Source organism: Vulpes vulpes, chromosome 10 (assembly GCF_048418805.1).
Source record: "Vulpes vulpes isolate BD-2025 chromosome 10, VulVul3, whole genome shotgun sequence".
Classification (NCBI taxonomy): Eukaryota; Metazoa; Chordata; class Mammalia; order Carnivora; family Canidae; genus Vulpes; species Vulpes vulpes.
In genome coordinates, this window is record NC_132789.1 from 78473661 (window position 1) to 78494283 (window position 20623).

The 20623-nt window shown below is 35.8% G+C and overlaps 1 protein-coding gene across 12 annotated transcripts in view; it reads right to left on the reverse strand.

Annotated features, from left to right (window-relative positions):
- The window catches only part of WASHC3 (WASH complex subunit 3), a 115360-nt gene extending 95817 nt beyond the window's left edge, over window positions 1-19543 (reverse strand). For 3 of the 12 annotated variants that reach the window (XR_011994955.1, XM_072724728.1, XM_026013071.2), the window contains exons 1-5: window positions 19378-19541; window positions 18658-18756; window positions 12469-12534; window positions 10292-10399; window positions 6327-6434 (exon numbers count right to left, since the gene is read on the reverse strand). Coding sequence is in view for 11 of the 12 variants with exons in the window: in XM_072724728.1 (XP_072580829.1) it covers window positions 6327-6434; window positions 10292-10399; window positions 12469-12534; window positions 18658-18756; window positions 19378-19428 (432 nt within the window). In the remaining variant the exon portion in view is untranslated. Of the gene's footprint in view, window positions 1-6326; window positions 6438-10291; window positions 10400-12468; window positions 12535-18657; window positions 18757-19377 lie in introns of all 12 variants that reach the window. The other 9 variants (XM_072724732.1, XM_072724729.1, XM_026013072.2 and 6 more) reach the window with 7 other exon arrangements.
- Window positions 19544-20623: the final 1080 nt, after the last annotated feature.

Here is a 20623-nt window from a genome sequence, read left to right on the forward strand (position 1 = left end):
GTTATGTGTCTGCCTTCAGCTCATGTCCTGATCTCAGGGTCCTAGGATCCAGCCCCGCATTCAGGCCAGCATCATTGGGAGCTCTACACAGCGGGGATTCTGCTTCTCCCTCTCCCTCTGTGTGCTCTCTTGCTCTCACTCTTTCTAAAATAAATAAAATTATTTAAAAATCTGTATTTGTAACTTGTAGGACTTTTTATGTCTTCCTATCTGAAGTGAGTGATTGCTACATGGATAGTAAGTAAAAGCAAATTCAAGATTTTATACTAGTGAAGAAGCTTAAAGGGTTTGAGAAATACTTGTCTACTCCCTGTCTTAGAAAGAATGGAATGGTTTTAGACAATAATTCAAGAAGGAGGCAAGAGGATAGATTACAAGAGGTTTGAGGGCCTAGTTAGTATTAAGGCACTGAGTAGAAGAATATTACACTTTGGAAAAGAAAAGAAACAACATAAATGGAATTACAGATGTAAGACTCTGCTTATGGAGCAGCAGCTCATACTTTTAAATGACAAAATTATAAAGGCAATTAAAAATTAAAGAAATCCTATTATTGTCCTTAAGAGGTGAGAGAATTTATGGCATTGTTAATTTCCTTTTCAGGGTACAGAAATGGTTATTTGAAAAAAAAAAGAAATGGTTATTTGGGGGATTTTAGAGATTTTTATACTGTTGGTATATAGTGATTTTTTCAGAAACACAGGTATTTTTGAGACCATGCTACCTTCTTTTCTTTTGTTAATACAAACAATTTCCTACATTCCAGATTGTAGACTTCTAACACAACATGTAGCAATGTGTACAATGGATGACAAACTACTCAAGATCATACCAATAGCCAAAATACAACTCACATGATGGATTATGCGTATATTGGTCTTTCTCTACATTAGTAACTAGAACCAATTTTTTTGGTAGGGGTAGCAGGAGAGGGAAGTGGGAATCTTAAGCAGATTCCACATCCAGTGTGGAACCCACATGGGGCTCGATAGCACAACCCTCAGATCATGACCTGAGACAAAATCAAGAGTTGGATGCTTAAAGGACTGAGCCCCCCCAGGGACCCCAAAATGCAATTTTTAGTCGTGGACAAAAAAGAGGAACCTTAGTAACCCTCTAAGGTTGAGAAAAATTGGCATTTAAATAAAAATCTACAATTTTGTTGGGAGGTGAAATACTTTCCAATATAGATATGGCAATTTCTAATGAAGCTACCCTCTCGAATTAGCTGAGGTTAGGCTCCTTCGTATAGTAAGTGGTTAAATTCGATTTTCTATCTAATCTCTCTGAATCCTATTTGTTCTCAGTTACACTCAAGGAACTGAACCATCTCAGCCAAATGAACAATTGATTAGAAGACTAAACAGAAAATAGGATGGCAATTTACTAACTACCCTGAGTATAGATATACAAAGCTATCTAGATTCCTCCCACAATCACTGATAGAAATTGAATGATTCAAATTATTATATGACTCTTTTACTGCTGTGAGGCATTTTCTAAAGCAAGGTGGTACTGTCATCTGTTCTTCCAGTTAAAGTTATAGCTTTGTAAAGGTATGGATTTAGGAAACACAACTAGCAAGGCGCCTGGGTGGCTCAGTTGGATAAGTCTCTACCTTTGGCTCAGGTCATGATCCTAGGGTTCCAGGATGGAGCCCCACGTCGGGCTCCCTGCTCAGTGGGGAACCTCCTTCTCCCTCTGCCACTTTCCCTGCTTATGTTCTCTCTCTTTCTCTCTCTCTCGCTCCCCCAAAGAAATAAATAAAATTTAAAAAAGAAACACAACCAGCTATGCAGATGCTGCCAAAGAACCATATGTTAGGTAATGAATGACTTACGACACTAAAATGATTATACTCTTGGAAAAGTGTTAAGTAGTTCAGAAAAACCAAAAAATTATGCTTAACAAGACCCACACAGGGGATCCCTGGGTGGCTCAGCAGTTTGGTGCCTGCCTTTGGCCCAGGGTGTGATCCTGGAGTCCCAGGATCGAGTCCCACGTTGGGCTCCCTGCATGGAGCCTGCTTCTCCCTCTGCCTGTGTCTCTGCCTCTCTCTCTCTCTCTCTCTGTGTCTCTCATGAATAAATAAATAAAATCTTAAAAAAAAAAAAGACCCACACAGGTATGATCAAGGGGCTTTAAATTAAAATCAAAGAATAAAAAAAATAATCTTCAGTTAAAACTGTATGACTATAAGTAACAATAATATGATAGGAGAAAAAACAGAGTGGAAGAACTAGTAGGTAATGATGAAGAGGAGAAATATAAACAAATAGAAAACAAATCCAATAGCCTAAAAAAAAAAAAAGTATGTGTTTATAGAAAGCAAGCTTGCAATATCAAAATAAGTAAATCTCAGGGACTGTTAACACTTACTGGAAAGGAATTCATAAATGGGAGCTGGCATTTGAAAAGAATGTCTTACAATATTTTACAATGGAACATGGAAGATGTCTATAAATCAACATATACACACGTCCATGGAGATTCTTGAATGTGGGATAAAGGAAACCTCCCGACTCACTGGCCAAGTGAGGCTAAAAGAAGGCACTGGTTGTATTATCAAATGGAGTCTGATCACCTGACCAGATGGAGGATTTAGATCAGTCTTTCATAAACCATGTTACAAACAAGTACAAGATACAGCCACGATGGGGGCATTAGCTATTCACATGTACTGGCAGCTTAATTTTACTCAAATCAGAGCCTCTGATAAATTCTTATCACCTTGCTGAAAATTTCATCCTCCAACAGATAAAGGATGTAATGAAGGGAATTGATTTAACTATTTCATACATAAATATAAACAAAAACCCAGAACTGAATGATTATGCAGAAGCCATAGGAGCTCTGGTAGTGACCATGCCAAGGAAAGACAATCCTGGACATTGTCAAACATGTAACTACATTTGTGGCTGGATATTTTGACAGTCACTCATGATATTCTTAGACAACAGGAAAAACAGTGGATTTATATATGGCTTAATGACCATATTCCAAAGAATAATGACTGGCAGATTCCTATCAACCTTCAGGGAGACCTCTAGTTGGTCTGTTCCTAATCTGGTCCTACAAAACATAAATTAGTGACTTGAAAATAAAATAAAATAAAATAAAATTAGTGACTTGAAAAAACAGTAATATATCTCTGTTTCCAGGTGACTCAAAGCTGGGAAGGAGAGTTAATATGCAGGATAAAATAGAACATACAACAAATATTGATTGAGTACCATTATGGGTAAGATGTTAAAGTGAATGCAACGATGGTCAAGATAAATACTTTATCTCATGGTTCATTTTCAACAGGGGCAATAAAAATATGTATATATTATCAAGATATAAAGTGATAAATTCCATAAAGAAACTTAAGTGGTTAGACAGATCACTGAAGGGAGATATTATTTCTAGCTTTATGTGTTGGTGGGTTCAGAAGGTAATATTCATAGGAACATGTCAGATGAGCAGCATTTGGACGTGTAGTAATCAAGAGAAGGGGAATCTAGATTCAAAGGTGGAAAAGTATGAAGTTAATATTGAGAAGGGTTTGTGGTTTTGTCTGAAGAATGAAATACAGGATAGAAAGCAGAAGGAAACAAAAGTTGGGTAATAAGATTCTGGGATTCAGGTTGGCACAATAAACTGAAAACAATAAAATTAAATTTAACTTGGATGAACTTGCAGTTTTAGGATGGTAGTGTAAAGATGCTGCTCCCCTTTTTCTTCTTGAAAATTATCCCCCAAACAATTAGGCAAAAAGAAATAAAATACAAACACTAATTTTAATGACAAAGCAGCATATATGAACCATAACATGTGGAAATTAAAAGCAGATAAAAGTATGATTGATGACTTAGCATAGTTTAGGAAGGCCAAGTCCAAGTGCTGGAAGAGGGGATACCACAAAGAAGTAGCACTTCCAGAACCTTGGAAATGTTTAGGAATTAGAAACACACATACCAAAGGCAAAAGAGAGGCAAAGGACTGAAATCAGGAAAATTGGGCTAAAAACAGGAAAATTCTGAGGCAGAAGAAACTGAGCTTCTACTCATACTCAGTGACACCAAGCAAAAGGATAGGCTGAAGCTAAGTGCCAAGCAGTGCCACATAATTAAACATAAAAACAAGAACTATTATTTCTTAGTTTTAAAATAAAAAATACTTTAACGATGTTATACATAACATAAAATATTTTTAAATAGCTTTCAATCAAAAGAGCTATTTTTAAAAATATAGCTCTAGCTCCAAGTCCCAACTTTAGAGATTCTTATTTAGTATGGTAAGAATCAGTAACATATTTTGATAAAGCTTCCTAATCTGAAAACCACTGAGCTGGTATAAAAAATAAACCTATCACCAAAACCTATCTAAAGGTAAATGGCACAGAGGAATTTTGTAGCTATTTTCATTCATAGGTAAATACTATGTGCAAGGTAGGAATTGAGAGTAGTAGAGTACACAAAAAATTCCCTACCCTCGTTAAGTTTGTACTTTAGTGATAGAAGAGACAAGTATGTAAAATATGTAGTATTTTTTATCTTATTGGCCAGTTATATCAGAAAAAACAGCAGGGAATGGGTAAAAGGAATGGGCCAGAGAGAAGGTAATATCTGAAAAAAGTGGTGGAGCAAATGTTTCATCAAGATACCTGGGAAAAAGTGTTTTGGGTAGAATAGCTAAGATAAAGGGCCGAGCTAGGAGACTGTCTATATATTTATTCAAGGAACATCAAACCAGCCAGGAGAGCTGGAGCAGAGCGAGTGAAGATATGAGATCAAAAGGGCAATAGGAAAGCTAAATTGGATAGGGTCTCATAGGCTGTGTGAATATTTACAGTCATTTACACACACACACACACACACACACACACACACAGTATATTTATGATTCTGAAAAACAATGGAATTTGTCTAAGTAATTAATAAAAATAAAAATGTCAAGTGATGTCTGAGAACCCTATCTGGCTAAATAAATCTAAACAATTCCTAATACACTACCTTAAAATGAATGTATAATAAATATCTGTGGAATAAATGGACAGTAAATTTACACTGAAAAGGATAATAAATTTTTGAACTTCTCAAAAAGTCAGAAGCAAGGTATCAAGAATATAACAATTATCCTAAGATGTAGTCTTCTATTAAAGATTTCAAGGCATTCTTATCAATATCATCAAGTAGATGTTCCTATTTCATATTTTATATATGTTAGGCATGAAAAGACTAAATAAAAAGTCTTCCAGAGTCATTCTGAAACTTTTCCTCTGTTATTTGAAAGAGTAAGACACAGGTTTTAATAGTCCATATTTTTTATAAAAACAGCTTTACTGGGTTCTAGCTTTAAAATTTTATCATAATTCATACTCAAACTAGCCCTACTTTATTCTTATAAAAAGAACTTTATGTATTTTCATCCCCAAGTCTGGTTTTTTTTTTTTTTTCTAAAGCCTAGAGCTCAGGGTTTGGGTTGCCAATGAAGAATTCTGAAAGTGACAAATCCACTTTTTCTGACAGCCAGGAAAAGTGAATGTACTTTCTTCTCCCCAGTGTCACTTCTGTTGCTTCTAAATGAACTAATCTACTCTTTCTGATTATCTGACAGTATTTGTTTTTTAATTATCTTGATGATAAATAATGTCATGGACAGCAAATCAAACCGTTCTTTAATATTAATATTTATTTTGCTTGATAGAATTTTAGAAATACATTATTTTTTCAATTAATTCCTTCAACCATTGCAATAGGCCTTTATACAAAAATAAAAAGAAATTAACTTCTGCTATTATAGACAATTGTAGATATTTTTGGTATCATACATGGAATGATTTCTCAGAAAAAAAAATGAATTCTAAAGTCATATAATATTAAAAGCTGTACCTTAAATGGCCAAAAGACTTAGGTTCTTTTTTATGACCAAATCAGTGACAGAAGAAATTCAGAATAAAAATACACAAAACCCATTATTTGTACTAGCATACAGGAATTAAGCCAAAGCCACATGATTTAAGAAATAGTGCACTTTCATTCTTCTGATACATCTAAGATTTGCTATGATAACTTTATATAAAGCAAAAAAAAATTACATAAATATTAAATATTAAACTGTGTTAGTCTGAAGTGGAGATCAATTTTAACTAGAAAGATCAATTTTAACTAGGAAGACACTTTTTACCAGGGCATTAATTAAACATAGGAAAGAAGTAAGAGTGTTAGAAAACTTGGTCACTCAGTTTAGCAGTTTTCTCAGAAAAAATAACAATGAGACCTCTAAGGTTAAGAATTTCAAATGAGGCTGATAGACAGAGAAGACAGACCAAATTAGCTTACCACTTGAACCATTTTGAGATATCTGGCATATCTTGGGTCCTTGGCTACAGTTAAGATATTTTCTGGTGTTACTTCACTTCTCTGTGGTCCAGAGTCTTGTAAACTGTTCTGCTGTAGAGAGTATTGTGTGTAAATCTTCAGACAATTCACAGAGGGGTCCATTATGTTACTTTAAAAGGGATGTATCTTTTTATAATTCTAATGCAATCAATATCAGAAAAAAATCATATTTCTAAATTTACATACCAATAATGTAATTATGGGATATATGCTTCCAAATATTTACAAATACTTAAATATGATTTTGGAGGAAATTCCACTTAATATCAACTTATAATTGTTCCTTAAAAATGTAAATATACTCATGGCATTAAAAAATATTGGAATTCTGCTTTAGTTGTCCCCCATATTTTCATAAAACATGAATTATATAAATGGACACATTATTTTAATAAAGCTTTTAATAACGCTAATAAAACTATTTGATTTGCAGACAGTAAATTGATTTTCTAGGTATTCCTCATTTATTAAATAATCTTAGTCTAAGTGTATATGGCTATTCTATCATCTTAGAAAGCAATACATGGAGAATTTGTGAAAGAGAAGTCCATTTTTTTTTAGACAAAATTATCTAGTTTGTATCTTTCAGCTACATATAGAACTATTAATATTAATACCACTTACAATAAAAAATACTGGGGAACGGTCTTTTTAGATAAAAATGCTTTTATCATATAGGCAGTTCTCATTTTGCATGGTACTGTGTTAAATGAAAATTGTCCATATTGGAATCCTGTCCTCAGAATGCAAAGTTATGACTGTCTGTATAAAGTTCTTGCTTCTTCTATCAACCTGAACATTTAGAGTTAAGTTTACTTTTGTGAATTCTCATTATCTATATATTAGCATTACAGGATGCTCCTCAACAGAATGAAATCAATTATATGTCTATGCTGAAATGTAGATAAATCAAGAAATATCTTTAAATGTATAGGTTTTAGAATTTGAATTATATATTAAGATTTTTCCTCAGATAATTCAAATATATATTAAACCTGTTGAAACACTGAAGTAAATAAAACATCCCCAAATCCCTTAGGTTTCTCCTGTTATATGACACTAAATATACAAAAATGAATGTGTGTGTGTGTATAATCTTTAAAATACATAAATACAAAACATCCAAAACATTTAATTAACTAAAAAATTCAAACAAGACCCCAGTATGGTTTTTTTTTAATTATGGACAATAAACCCATACAATAGCACAATGGAACAAATAAGAATTAATTACACACAGGACCAATGAATTTTCAAAACTTGGCTGTTAACTTTGCCTAATAACCAAGATCTCAACAAAGTTTAATTATGTCAGCTCTTACACCTTTGCTATTTGAATGATCCATTAAGTACTCTATCATATCTCTCAACTGTCCTTCATTTTATTCTCAATCTCAATTTGCACAACTGGATGTGAGTAATGATAAGATCCGAACTATGAAATTAAAGTTGCAGAAAGGTCAGTATATAAACCTTGGGCCCTTCTTTAACTCACATAGATTAGAGATTGAAATGGATGAGTGATTAAAAAAGTACATGATTATCCTTTACCAGATAAGTGAGCTGACTGTAATGCCAGTGATTCTGTGTTAAGCAGTACTTATGTTCCATTTCAAAATATTTTACATAAAAAATAATAACAATGGAGAAAAAGATGTTGATTTGTATATTAAGAACATGCTAAACAGGTATTAAGCTACTCAACACAAGACTTGACCACAATTTTTTAAACCCAGGAAGCCAACAGAACTTCATAAATTCTTCAAATGAATTAATATATAGTTTTTAAAGAAAATTGCCAAAATATACCAATTATTCTGAATTTTAGAAAATTTAGTTGTGACTACTTGTAATCAATTTTTTGAGACTTTAAATAGGCAGGACCAACACAACTGCTTAAGTTTTAGGATACATACTACAGATGGCATTCAAAATAACACCTGGAAAAAGCAATATTCGAAATTAAACGGAAACTACTTAAAGACATATGACAGCTAATATCCATCAAAGAATAACTATTAGGTAGAGTGAAAACATTTTCTTAATATTTTTTATACATGACTTGTTTTAGAAAAAGCATGGTTCATATTTAATTGAAAGGATCTTGTGAAGATAAACTCCTTTAAAACATCTGGATTTTTTTCTTCCATATTATATATATTCCAGTGGCCATAATGAAATCTACTATGTTGATTAGATGGATGTTAAATTTTCTAATATCTAATTATTAAGTAAATGTTCATCTAATTATTCCCCAAAAACATATTATAATTAAATTTATGGCTCCTCTCATGGCCTCATACATGTATGTTCAATATATTTAATGAATTCAACACAGGTGCTGGAGACAGTGTAGTATAGCAGGTTAAGAGCTAGGACTTTTGGCACTGGATTGCCTGGGTTAAAATTCCAGCTCTTCTACTTGTTCTTTTGACCTTTGGCAAGTTACGTAATGATGTACATCATTTCACACAGGTAGCAGTGATAATACAGTATTTACTTCATAGGGCTGCTGTAAGAATTAAATGAGTTAATTTCTGAAAAGCACTTAGAAGTATGCCTGGTAGGTAAGCACCTTCTGCTTGTTAGTCATTATCGTCACACCCAATGTACTCATAATCTGATAAGTATCCTGTGAAAAGTATCTCCAGGTGCAAATGCAGAATCCATATAGATAAGAAGTCTGTTTGTTCAGTACTACTAGACAGATCACTATTTAAGTGATCATTTTATTTTGAATTTTAATACTTCACTGAAATACACTAGAAATTATCTATTCTGCAACAATGAGAATTTTCATTTGTTGACATAAAAAGTAATATAAAATTTAAATGTATACAGGGCATAAATGAACATCAATACATTAAGAACCAAATGTAAATTAAAGTGTGGCCCTTACTAGGATGCTAATTTGAACAAATCAACTCTAAAACCACACTTTTTAGATACTTGATATTTCTAGGTCAGCATCTCTCAATTTTTTTTAAATTTTTTATTTATTTATGATAGTCACACAGAGAGAGAGAGAGAGAGAGGCAGAGACATAGGCAAAGGGAGAAGCAGGCTCCATGCACCAGGAGCCCGACGTGGGATTCGATGCTGGGTCTCCGGGATCTCGCCCTGGGCCAAAGGCAGGCGCTAAACCGCTGCACCACCCAGGGATCCCGCATCTCTCAAATTTTAGGAGCCTACAAGTTACCTTGGAATCTTACTATATATATAATATAGATTCTGATTCAGTAGGTTTGGGATGGACCTCAGATTCTGTGATGCCCAGGCTGGTGCTTGGAGCATACTTTGAATAACAAAGGGTTAGATGACAGTTGGGAATTACTGTAAATTATAGTATTTATGATACAGGCATGTGGTTATACAAGAAAGTTCCAGAACTTTTCAGAGATGCTCAAGGAATTACATAGTGGTGAAATGATAATGATGCCTGGGATTCACTTTAGCAAGTGACAAAAAAACTAGATGAAGCAAATGTAACAAAATCTTTACTGGAGGATCTGGGTGATGTGCCTTTAGGTCTTCATTGTACTATTCTACTTTTGTGTGTGTTTGAAGGTTTTTATAATAAAACATTTAAAAATATTCTTATCATAATTTATGGAAAATGTCCATAGTGAACTTGAAGAATTTTATTATGTTCAAGATTTCTCCTACTCCTCTATATAGTTTCTCTTTTATAGGGAAAAATAAATAAATAAATAACTTCAGGGAGTTCTTCAAAAGAACCATAAAACAGTTAACTTTTTTCAAACATCATTTTCTATCTCAAGCTTTTAAAATGTTACTATTCAACTTTTACATCTTTATTTAACTTCTTTCTTCAAGCCTGCTGCTAGGTTTGTCTCTTTTAACCAAAAAGATTTGCTCATGTTTTCTGGAACTGAAAAACTTACCTGTGATTTCTCTGAAGTAGTTTCAGAATGTGATTCATTTGTGATACCAGTGACGCTTACAGGAGATACTTCAAATGTGACATCATCTAGGCCTGGAATGGATGACAACTGAGAAAAGAAAATTAATGTGTGGGAAATATCAGAAAGGGAGACAGAACATAAAGACTCCTAACTCTGGGAAACGAACTAGGGGTGGTGGAAGGGGAGGAGGGTGGGGGGTGGGGGTGAATGGGTGACGGGCACTGAGGGGGGCACTTGACGGGATGAGCACTGGGTTTTATTCTGTATGTTGGCAAACTGAACACCAATAAAAAATAAATTTATTATAAAAAATAAAATAAAGTTAATGGTCTCTTCTGGCTAAAAAAAAGAAAACAAGAAAATTAATGCTAGTATATGAAGATAATATTAAGCTGCTTAACCGTTTTAAGTTTCCAAATGAAAAAGAAAAAAAAAAAAGAAAAAAAAAAGTTTCCAAATGAGTGTATGTTTTAGATAGCTATCTTAAGTTTTTAAGCCTATAGAAATAGGGTTTAAAAATTTCATCATTGGTGTCTGAAATTCTCCATGCCATAAACTATCTAAAAGTGAAAGGTATTCAAAAATAAAAGTATTTTTGAATAATTTCTCATAAATCTAACTTCACTCATATAAACATTTTTCCCAGGAATTATTTTAAAAAATATATGGGATCTTAGTGTAAGATATAAAAGCATGGGCTTTGCCCATGGGTTAAGTCACAAGCTATATGACCTTCTATAAATCTCCCTACACATCAATTTTCTCCCCTATGAAGTGGGGATAAGAAAACTTACCTCAAACAGTTGTTGTAAATAGATTTTTATTAAACATATTTTGTACTTAAAAAAAGTCCTTTGTAGTACACTTTAAGTTTGAATTATCTAGGAAATGACAAGACTCTGTCATCACATTTTAATGTCTGACACAGCCCATTATTTTTTCCTTTCTTTAAACATTTACCACCAAATGTTACTAAAATGTGTCTGTTTCATATACAAAAGATGGGAATGTTGTCAGTAATTATGTATTTCAGGTTGGATTTGCAAGATCCATGCAAATGCTCTTTTCTGATTTCATTCTGAGATCAGTGATAGACATTTGTCAGATGTTTGGCTAACTTTAGGGATTAATTTTATGGCTATGGAAATAATTAAGGTTAACTTGTTCATACAGTAACTTAACTTGTAACTATGGACTCTAACTCAAGAATTCCCCCAAACATTAAAATAAGGCACATGCTCATAATGAAAAATAATGAAAAAAAAAAAAAACAAAACAACCCCAACCCAAAGGTAATATCTAAAGCAACAGTATTCATTGAGAACTGCTGACTGATGACAGTACTTAGCACAGTAGCCATGGCCCAGTTTCAAGTAGGTATGGCTGCTAGAAGAGTATGTTCAACACAGCCAAGGCTAGATATTCTAAATTTTTCAGGCTACAGAAATATTCTGAGAGAAATATAATGGCTTATGTCCACAAGATACAGAAAGTACAAACTAGACATTCTGATCATTATGCCAAAGCTATTAGCCATTTTACTTCTCCATAAATATTCTGTATTTTTTCAGATCAACTTTTTTGAAAAAGGACAAGGTCACAAAAATATACTAATGTCTCCACTATTTTATAATCGGGGAAAACATAAAACTGCAAGGTTTCAAATCAAAACTCTTTCCTATTTTTTGCTAGTTATATTGTGTAATTTCTGACATCAAAATTGGTATTCTTCATTAGCATTCAGTATATTTGCAAATAGGAAATAGCTGATATTTTCTCCAAATTTTGCTCTGGAAACATCTGAAGTTTTACATAATTTTTACTATGTTATCAAATGATTACTAAGAAAACTGAGTTTTCCATCAAATGGAGTGAACTATAGAACACCCCAATTTGTTAGCGTGTTACTCACATGCGTTTGACGAAGAATAATGAAAGAAATTTTAGTTCACATGTACATTTAAACAAACTCAGTTAACAGTTCATAATGATATCATTTTATTCAGTTATAATAAATTAAAAACAAACAAAAAACATGTGCCACTTTATGGATGCAGGAGCTAAATTGAATTCATTCCCAAATGAAATTAAAGTATGACTGAGAAGTGGTACATGTGGAGCAAAGTTTATACTATAAGTTATTCAGAAATACAAACCTTTGCATCTAAAATATTGAGAGTTGTTTCAATTTGCTGGATACGAAGAGAAAGGTCTGCTAGTTTCTGGAAAAGAAAGATTAGAACAAAAGTATAAAGTCTGATTGAAATGAACTGTTAACAGGATAACAAAGGGAAAATCTGAAAATAGTTTTAAAAAACTATGGTTTAGATACTAGCCGTTTTCTAATATACTACTCTCTTATTTACACTGAGTAGGAATGGGAGCTCAAGGATTCTGTTATCTTCATTAGCATGTTTCATGGCTACTTTATAAAGCTCTATTCACAGACAAGCAAAAGTTACATTATCAGCCTTATCAAAGTCATTATGAGAGACATACTCAGTCATTGGGACCAGAATGTAAACTTCTTCCAGAATAGAGAGTTTTGTTCACTGTTATATCCCCCATGCCCAGAACAGTATCTGACACTTAACAGGAATCTAGTAATTATTTGTTGATGAATGAAGGAATGCTTCATAGAAAGAATAAAAATTAGCTCAAGACAGCCTGGAACAAAATCTGTCTGTCTGTCTGTCTATCTATCTATCTATCTATCTATCTATCTATTTTAAATTTATTTTTTATTGGTGTTCAATTTGCCAACATATAGAATAACACCCAGTGCTCATCTCATCAAGTGCCCCCCTCAGTGCCCGTCACCCAGTCACCCCCACCCCCTGCCCACCTCCCTTTCTACTACCCCTAGTTCGTTTCCTCCTAACTCTGGGAAAATCTGTCTTTTTAAGTTACTTTAACAAGTATATACAATTCGTTTATGCAATTAACCCAAATATAAATTTTTTAAGTTGAAAGTTAAAAGAACCTGAAGTTAAAAGATGAGCCAGTTCAGGTTGGAAGGAAGTAAAACAAAGAGGAAAAAATTAGAGTACTAAAAAGGAAAAGGAATCAACCTACCATCAAATCCGAGATAAAACAGAAGCAAAAGTTTACCATGCTCTAGTTATTCTGCACAATTAAATTACCCATGTATATATACTATTTACAGCCACACAAATAAAAATAACATCACAAAATATGATCCATAAGAGCATTTACTTAAAACTCCCTAATCCTAAACACTGTTATACTCAGTGACACAGTCCAAGACCAGTTGGCCCGTTTACTAGTTGGCAGATGTGCAGCATTCTGACTGCTTTCTGGGATACTATCAAGTTCCTGACTAACTCCTAAGCAGAATTTTAACACCCTAAGTAATGGTCATTTTGCCCACATTTAGGGGGGTGGGGGGGAAAACCAGAAAGCAGCCACAGGTTAGAGCTTCTTCACAGACACTTTTAAGATGAGCATCCTGGTGTCTACAAATCTATAATTTAGAAATAAAACATTAGAATCTAGTTTTTAAAAAACATTTTGGTATTTTAGAGAGAGAGAGAGAGAGAGAGCACACAAGTGGGAGGGGGAGAGGGAGAATCTCAAGTAGACTCCATGCCAAGCATAGAGCCTAACTTGGGACAGGATATAATGAACTGGAGATCATGACTTGGGCCAAAATAAAAGTCAGATGCTCAACCGATGGTGCCAACCAGGTGCCCCTAGAATCTAGTTTTAAATGGCTCTTAAAGCTAAGTTTAAGTTTGATTTCTAGCATTTGTTCACATAAAGCTTTAATGTAAACATAAATATAGGTTTATAGAAAAATCATATGAATGAATTCCTTTCCAAATTATAAGTGTTGTCCTAGAAATCATGGAAATTAAGTTTTTGCAAATTTCATTAGTCTTTTAATTCATTAGAGATTAGTAACTACAGAAATCCTACAGCTAATTAATTTGTAAGTGAGATACTTTCTAGCTTATCTAAAAATACTTATATTGGTTTGATTAAAATAAAAACAGAAAAAGATGAATTAAAAATTAATTTTTGTTTAGATATCTTTATATAAATGTACTTTTATTTATTTGTTTCTTTATTTAGAGTGGGCGCCTGAGCGGATAAAGGGGGGAGGGGTTAGGGGAGAGGGAGACAATGAACCTTAAGCAGGATCCAGGCCCAGCAAGGAGCCCAAATGCAGGGCTCTATCTCGCCACCCTGAGATCATGACCTGAGCCAAAATCAAGAGTCAGATGCTTAACTGACTGAGCCACCTAGGTGGCCCCAGATAAATGTACTTTTAGGCAATAATCACCATCATTGTAAACATCTGAGCATTTACCTTACTATGCTACACTGTGCATACAATATATCATTTGAAATCTCACACCAAACATATAAAGCAGGAACTGTTATCATGCCAATTTTAAAGAGAAAACTGAGTTTTTACACAAGTAAAATAATCTGAACTGAACTGACCTGAACTGAAGGCAGATGCTTAACCAATAGAGCCACCCAGGCACACTAAATGCCAGTTTTAATAGTTAAAAACATCTCTAGACATTGCAAAATGTCCCCTGGTTGAGAACCACTGCTTAAACCATAGAGGACTATGGGTTTACATAACATGATCAATGACGGTAACTGTCCCCACCTCTGAAAGTTCTAGCAGAAAGAAGAAATTGAAACAACAGTTTTTTCCATCCACATAACCATCCTATCTTTATAAGCATTTAAAGCAAACTTGAAATATTTTGGTTTGGGACAATAAGGGAATTTGCAAGGTACCTGAAGTTTGCCAGATAAGTTGAAAATTTCTTGATTTATCATCCACCTATTTCTAAGGCAATGCATTTTATTAAAGTGAAAAGGAAGATGAAAGGAAGAAATCTGGAGTTAACAGCTGAACATGGAAACAAAAATAAAACACTGTGGCTTTTCAGGTTTGCAAAATATCCAGTTTGCATATCCAATTCTCTAAAAGAGAAACAATATTTTAAAATAATGGATCTCTTGGTATATCACACTGGGTCGAATACATCTTATAAGCCAGAAAGGGAAGCAATCAATGGTTTTATTAATTTTCATCTGACACTTAAACCCAGCATTTGTAAAAGTTGTAAAAGCAGTTGTAAAAGTTGTAGAAGTAAATACAGTTTTAAGCAAGATTATTTGGTTGAAGGTTACGTCCAAGAGCGGGGTTAAAAATTGGATGTAGAAGATAAGCACTATAAAATTTTGTTAGGTTATATGAAAATTCTCAGTATTTTTTTCTATTCTTAAAGAATTTAGAAAAAAGAAACAGTTTAGAATATCTAAACTTGACTGAATACTCTGTATTCTAGACATGTTACAAGTTGGAGTCAAAATAACACATATGATTGCCCTATTTATAGAGGAGCTTTGAATTTAAAATTCATTATAAGGTTAAATTTCTGCTCAGTTTTATCTGTAATAGGCATAGAACTTGCACTGCACTCCTCATCCCATCCTGTTTTAAATTTGCAAACCCAATGGACCACCATAAGACTTTTCTGATTAGGCCCAGAACAGAAATGCTTACTGGGATTTGTGAAGGAAGAACTTTGTAACTTGAGTCTGATTCAACTACTTTCCTTTCTCTGTCTTCCAACCTTTCTTCTTACCCTGATTACAGTCATTAAAAGAGTTGCAAAGCACCCTGGTATCCAGAAAGTTTTTAAAAAGTGAAGTTCTACAGTTTTCTCTTCATTAGAGAATTCTAAAACCAGTATTATTGATGAAGAAAGAGCCCTAATCATTTGTTTCAAATTTACTTCCAGTTTGAGTTTAGCTGTGACTGAAGTTGTTACAGGTGGGTTTGGTTCAAATCAAATTATGTGAAAAACAACAAACAAATGTTTCCTCCCGCCCCCCCCCCCTTGTCACAGTTCACTTCCAATTAAAAAAATAACATCTGCGTTTCCTTTTTTACTGAGGGAGAAAATACATTTTGGCTCTTGTTTAAGGCTTTCACTAAACAAGGACTACAGGTCTAATAGGTGCTATCAACAAACAACCCATTTTGAAAAATCACATTGATCTTAACTCGAGGAAAAAAATGGCACTTGATGTTGAATACATATATTATATCCTCGGAATTTATCACATCAAAAAAGACATCACATCCAATGAATATGGCATAGCAAAGAAGAGAATACAAATCTAAAAAAACCAAATTTTTAAATAGCTCACTGCAGTACCTAACCAGATCAGAAGGTGTAATGTAACAGAACAGTGAAACACTTCTATTTTTTCCAGTTATTAGATCAGAATTAGAACCCCAACTCTGTTACTTTCTATGTGAGTGTGGGCAAGTAATAGTAGTGACTCCAGCTATAAATACTATGCACACAAATATATATTGAATGAATGAATAAGGACTAAGCAAATGGTTTAAATCTCTCTACATCTCAATTTCTGTGTTTCTAAAAAATAGAAAATTGGACCTTTCTCAAAGGGCTGGGCTGTGATGATTGAATACATGTAGAACACTTAGTAAAATGCCTAGCACAGAATAAGCAGACAATAAATATTAGTGTCATCACACCAGTCAACAATTGACATAAATATCCAAACTGCTAAAATATGAATTTGCAAATAATGAGTTAGAGTTAACCCTAGACTACCATCCATTAAGGAGAAGGCGGCAATAAACTACCTTCAAACTTCACGAGTTTTTGGTCAACAAACTTTTCTCTAGGGTTTAAGGAAGAGAAGAAGTAGGGACTAGTGAGACACTCCAAACAGTTGAGGGGAAGTTGAGAGAGAGAGACAGAAGGGGGTTAAAGAGTGAATCACGTGGCTTTGCTAATACGTAGGCAATAAATAAACAGGAGAGGATTAGTTATATTTGATCTAGTCTTTAGTAAATTGGATTCACTATCCAGGCAGTGAAAATTACTAAACACTAGGAAAGTAAGGGGCTGCCCCTGTCTCAGGGCAGTTTAACTGAGTTGCCTTCATAGGTGTGTTTGCTGGTTGTTGTTTTATTTTTTTAATCTGGTGATAAGGAGTATGGGGATGGAATATTTGCTCCTCTCTGCTAACAATCCTTGAACCCTCTCTCTCCACCCTGCCTACCCTGGTATAAAAAGTGAGGGACTAAATCCAGTAATCTTTGGTTTACTGCTCTGTGGTCAGTCGATTCTATATCCCATTTAGAGAGGCAGCAATATAAGATAAAACTCATGGGAGCAAGCACCTAACTTCTGTGCCTGTCAATAAAATACATGGAACTGAGTCCCTGACTCTATCAATTATCATATTTCACTTTTGTTTTAGTGAGAAGGCAGAAGAGATTTTGGCTAGAGATTGCTAATTTAGACAAAAATAACAGATGCTATACATGTGAAAATAGTTTCCCTGTCTCCATGCAAATTTTTGCTAATAGGAATTCATCTAACAAAAACTACTTGCTAAAGCTATACCTTATAAATAAAACAGAGTGAACTAAATACTGTTTTTATTGACTCACCTGTGAATGATCTCATTTTATTCCTCTTTCTCCTTTCTTAAACCCAATTTAAACCCATGGTTCCATTTCTTTCCCATTCTCTTTTTTGGCTTTTGAAGAAAAAACAAGGGTCCCTGAACCTGGTACCTAATCCTTAACTGGTTATTTGCTAAAAGTATTTTTATTATTTTCATAATATTTGATATTTGATATCAAGGATATTTGATACTAAAGTTATGTTTTGAGGCTACTTCCCCAACCATCATTTGCATCAAGGAATGTTAAATAGTATTTTTTTTTAAAGATTTTACTTATTTATTCATTTAATAGAAAGAATGAGTGGAGGGGGAGGGGTAGAAGGAGAAGCAGACTCCCTGCTCAGGGAGCCAGGTGCCTGGATCCTGACCTAACCAAAGGCAGATGCGCTTAACTAAAGCAGCAGTGATTAATCACAGACTGAGCCACCCAGGTGCCCCGATAATTTTAATATAAACTGAAAATAAGGTGTACTTAAAAATGTAAATCTTTGAGAGAAAAAAAAATGTATATCTTCAGGGAAAACAATGTAAATCTTTGGGGTAATAGAAACAAATTTCAAAGTAATGTTTTTGACTGTGAATTCCTTTTTGTTCTCTTTAGTCACAGACTTAGTAAACTATCTCTGAAGGCTTCCAGAAACGAATTCTGCAGAGGTGGGATGCAAGATTGATGGTACAGAATGAAGCAGGATCTAAGTAAGGTAGGTTACCAGGACACCTGGACAGCGAGAGGTCCTGGTAAATGAACACATAGACTGCAATTCTTGTTTTACTCATTTGCCACCTTTAAAAGTGTAAGATGGTTCCTGGGCTACTCATTAAACCATTATCACCGGACCTACCTCCTCACAAACTGTAGAAAAGCGGTTGAGGAACTGTACAGTGTGCACCACAAACTGGTTTAGAAATGCCACCGTTCTTTTCTGTTGAATAGCTGGCACCTGTGTTATGTAAAGACAAACATGGTTTGTACAGGACAAAGTACACCATGCAAACCCACTGACATCTGCATCTATGCGCACACACACACACACACACACACACTCTCCTTGCCATGTAATAACAGGACTCTTTCCTATGCTATAGGAGTTACTCGAAGTACTAGAAATAGTCACGAACTTGTTTTCCTAAAATGTGGGAGTGTGGTGTCCGATGATGACAGAAGCTGCAAAGTTTAAGAGGGAGCTTTGGATTCACAAGTGCGAACTTTAGGAGGTAACGGCAGGACACATAGACACACAGAACACTTGGGGACCAAATAGAAGAGGTGAGGTGAGAGGTCGCGACCAGCCCCTGTAGCCGTCGCGTAGCCCGTGCGTAGCGAGTCCGCACTCAGGAAGCGCCCCTGACCCCGGGAAAGGCACCCCACCAGCTCGGACGGGTCAGGAAGGACCCTGCATCTTTACAGTGAACTGTGGGGCTTCCCCCCACCGCGGGCGGGACCGGAGAGGCCGGGGGTCAGGACGGACGTGGACACGGAGAGATGGGGCGTCCCTGGGACCGAGCGTCCCGTTGCCATCCTCCTCCCAGGGCGCCTGAATGCAACGTGGCCTTTTACAAACCTTGGTCAGGTCTATGCCTGACCCCATGAGAGGAAGCCCGTCCTCATCCATGTTGTCAGCGGGTGGGGGACCAGAGGCTCGCCCACAGAGCCCTCCCAGACCGGGCCCGCCCAACCCGGCAACAATGTGCCAACACCTCCCCCTGGGCCCACCCCTCAGCGCCCTTCCCACCGGAAGGAAACACCGCCGCCCGCCAATCACGCGACCGCTCCCGGAGAGCCCGCCTCTTTGCACGGCATTCTGGGATTGGTAGTTCAAGTCTGGGCTGTGACGTCAGACGCACGGCGCGGGGTAGGACCAGACCGCGGCGTTAGCTGGGGGATCTTAGGAAGGGGGCGGAGCGTGTGGGGTTACCCCTGCTTCCCTCCACCGTCGGGTAAATAGCTAAGTCGTTCGGAAATAAAAAATATGTACATTTAAAAAATCCTGGGAAGTGTCGGGTGCTCGCCTCGGTCCTGTGGGGAATGCAGATATTGAGCCTGCTTGCCCTGAAGGGGTTTCTTTATGCCCCGAAGGAGGAGACGGAACTGGTTTCCTTGGGGCTTTAGAACGTGAGATACAAAGTCAGACGCTACGAGGGAGGCATACACTAACGGAGAGGACAGCCGCTTCGATCGTCGGAAACGTACGACATACAGACTCCGAGACCGACCTTGGCATCAGGGATTTGAAGATGTTGGCTCACACGTTAACCGTGCAGCTCCGCACCTGTAGGACCCAGGACAGCCACCAAACCAATCTTGGAGCCCTTTCTGTGCACCAGCCAGGACACTCAGTACTGAAAAGATGCAGAAATAGTGGCTCACTTCAGAAAACCTATAGTTGAGGGCAGACACACGGAGTCCAGAAGTGCTGCATCTAGACAGAAGTGCTAACAGCGCCGAGAAAGCTGTGCATCTGCACCCACGTGGGTGTGTGTAGCCCCGTACTTGTAGGGACACTGCAGATAACAGGTGCTCCTAAATCTGAGGAAACCAGAGAAGATAGCCTTTTAGCAGGTACTTGAGTGGAGTTGATGCAGACAAACAGTTGGGGGTGGACTTTTCTACAAAGCCACAGAGTCCTGGGTTGTGTATGGTATGTAGGGAAGACGTGAAGCTGCTTGATTCTGTTGGAGAAAAAAAAAAAAAAATTCCAGAAATGGAGAATGGTAAGAAAGGAGTCAGGAGAAGTAGAACAGCTCATTAAGGGCCTTTTATGCCACATTTGATAGTAGACTCCAGGTTTCTCTGAGGTGTGATCCGTG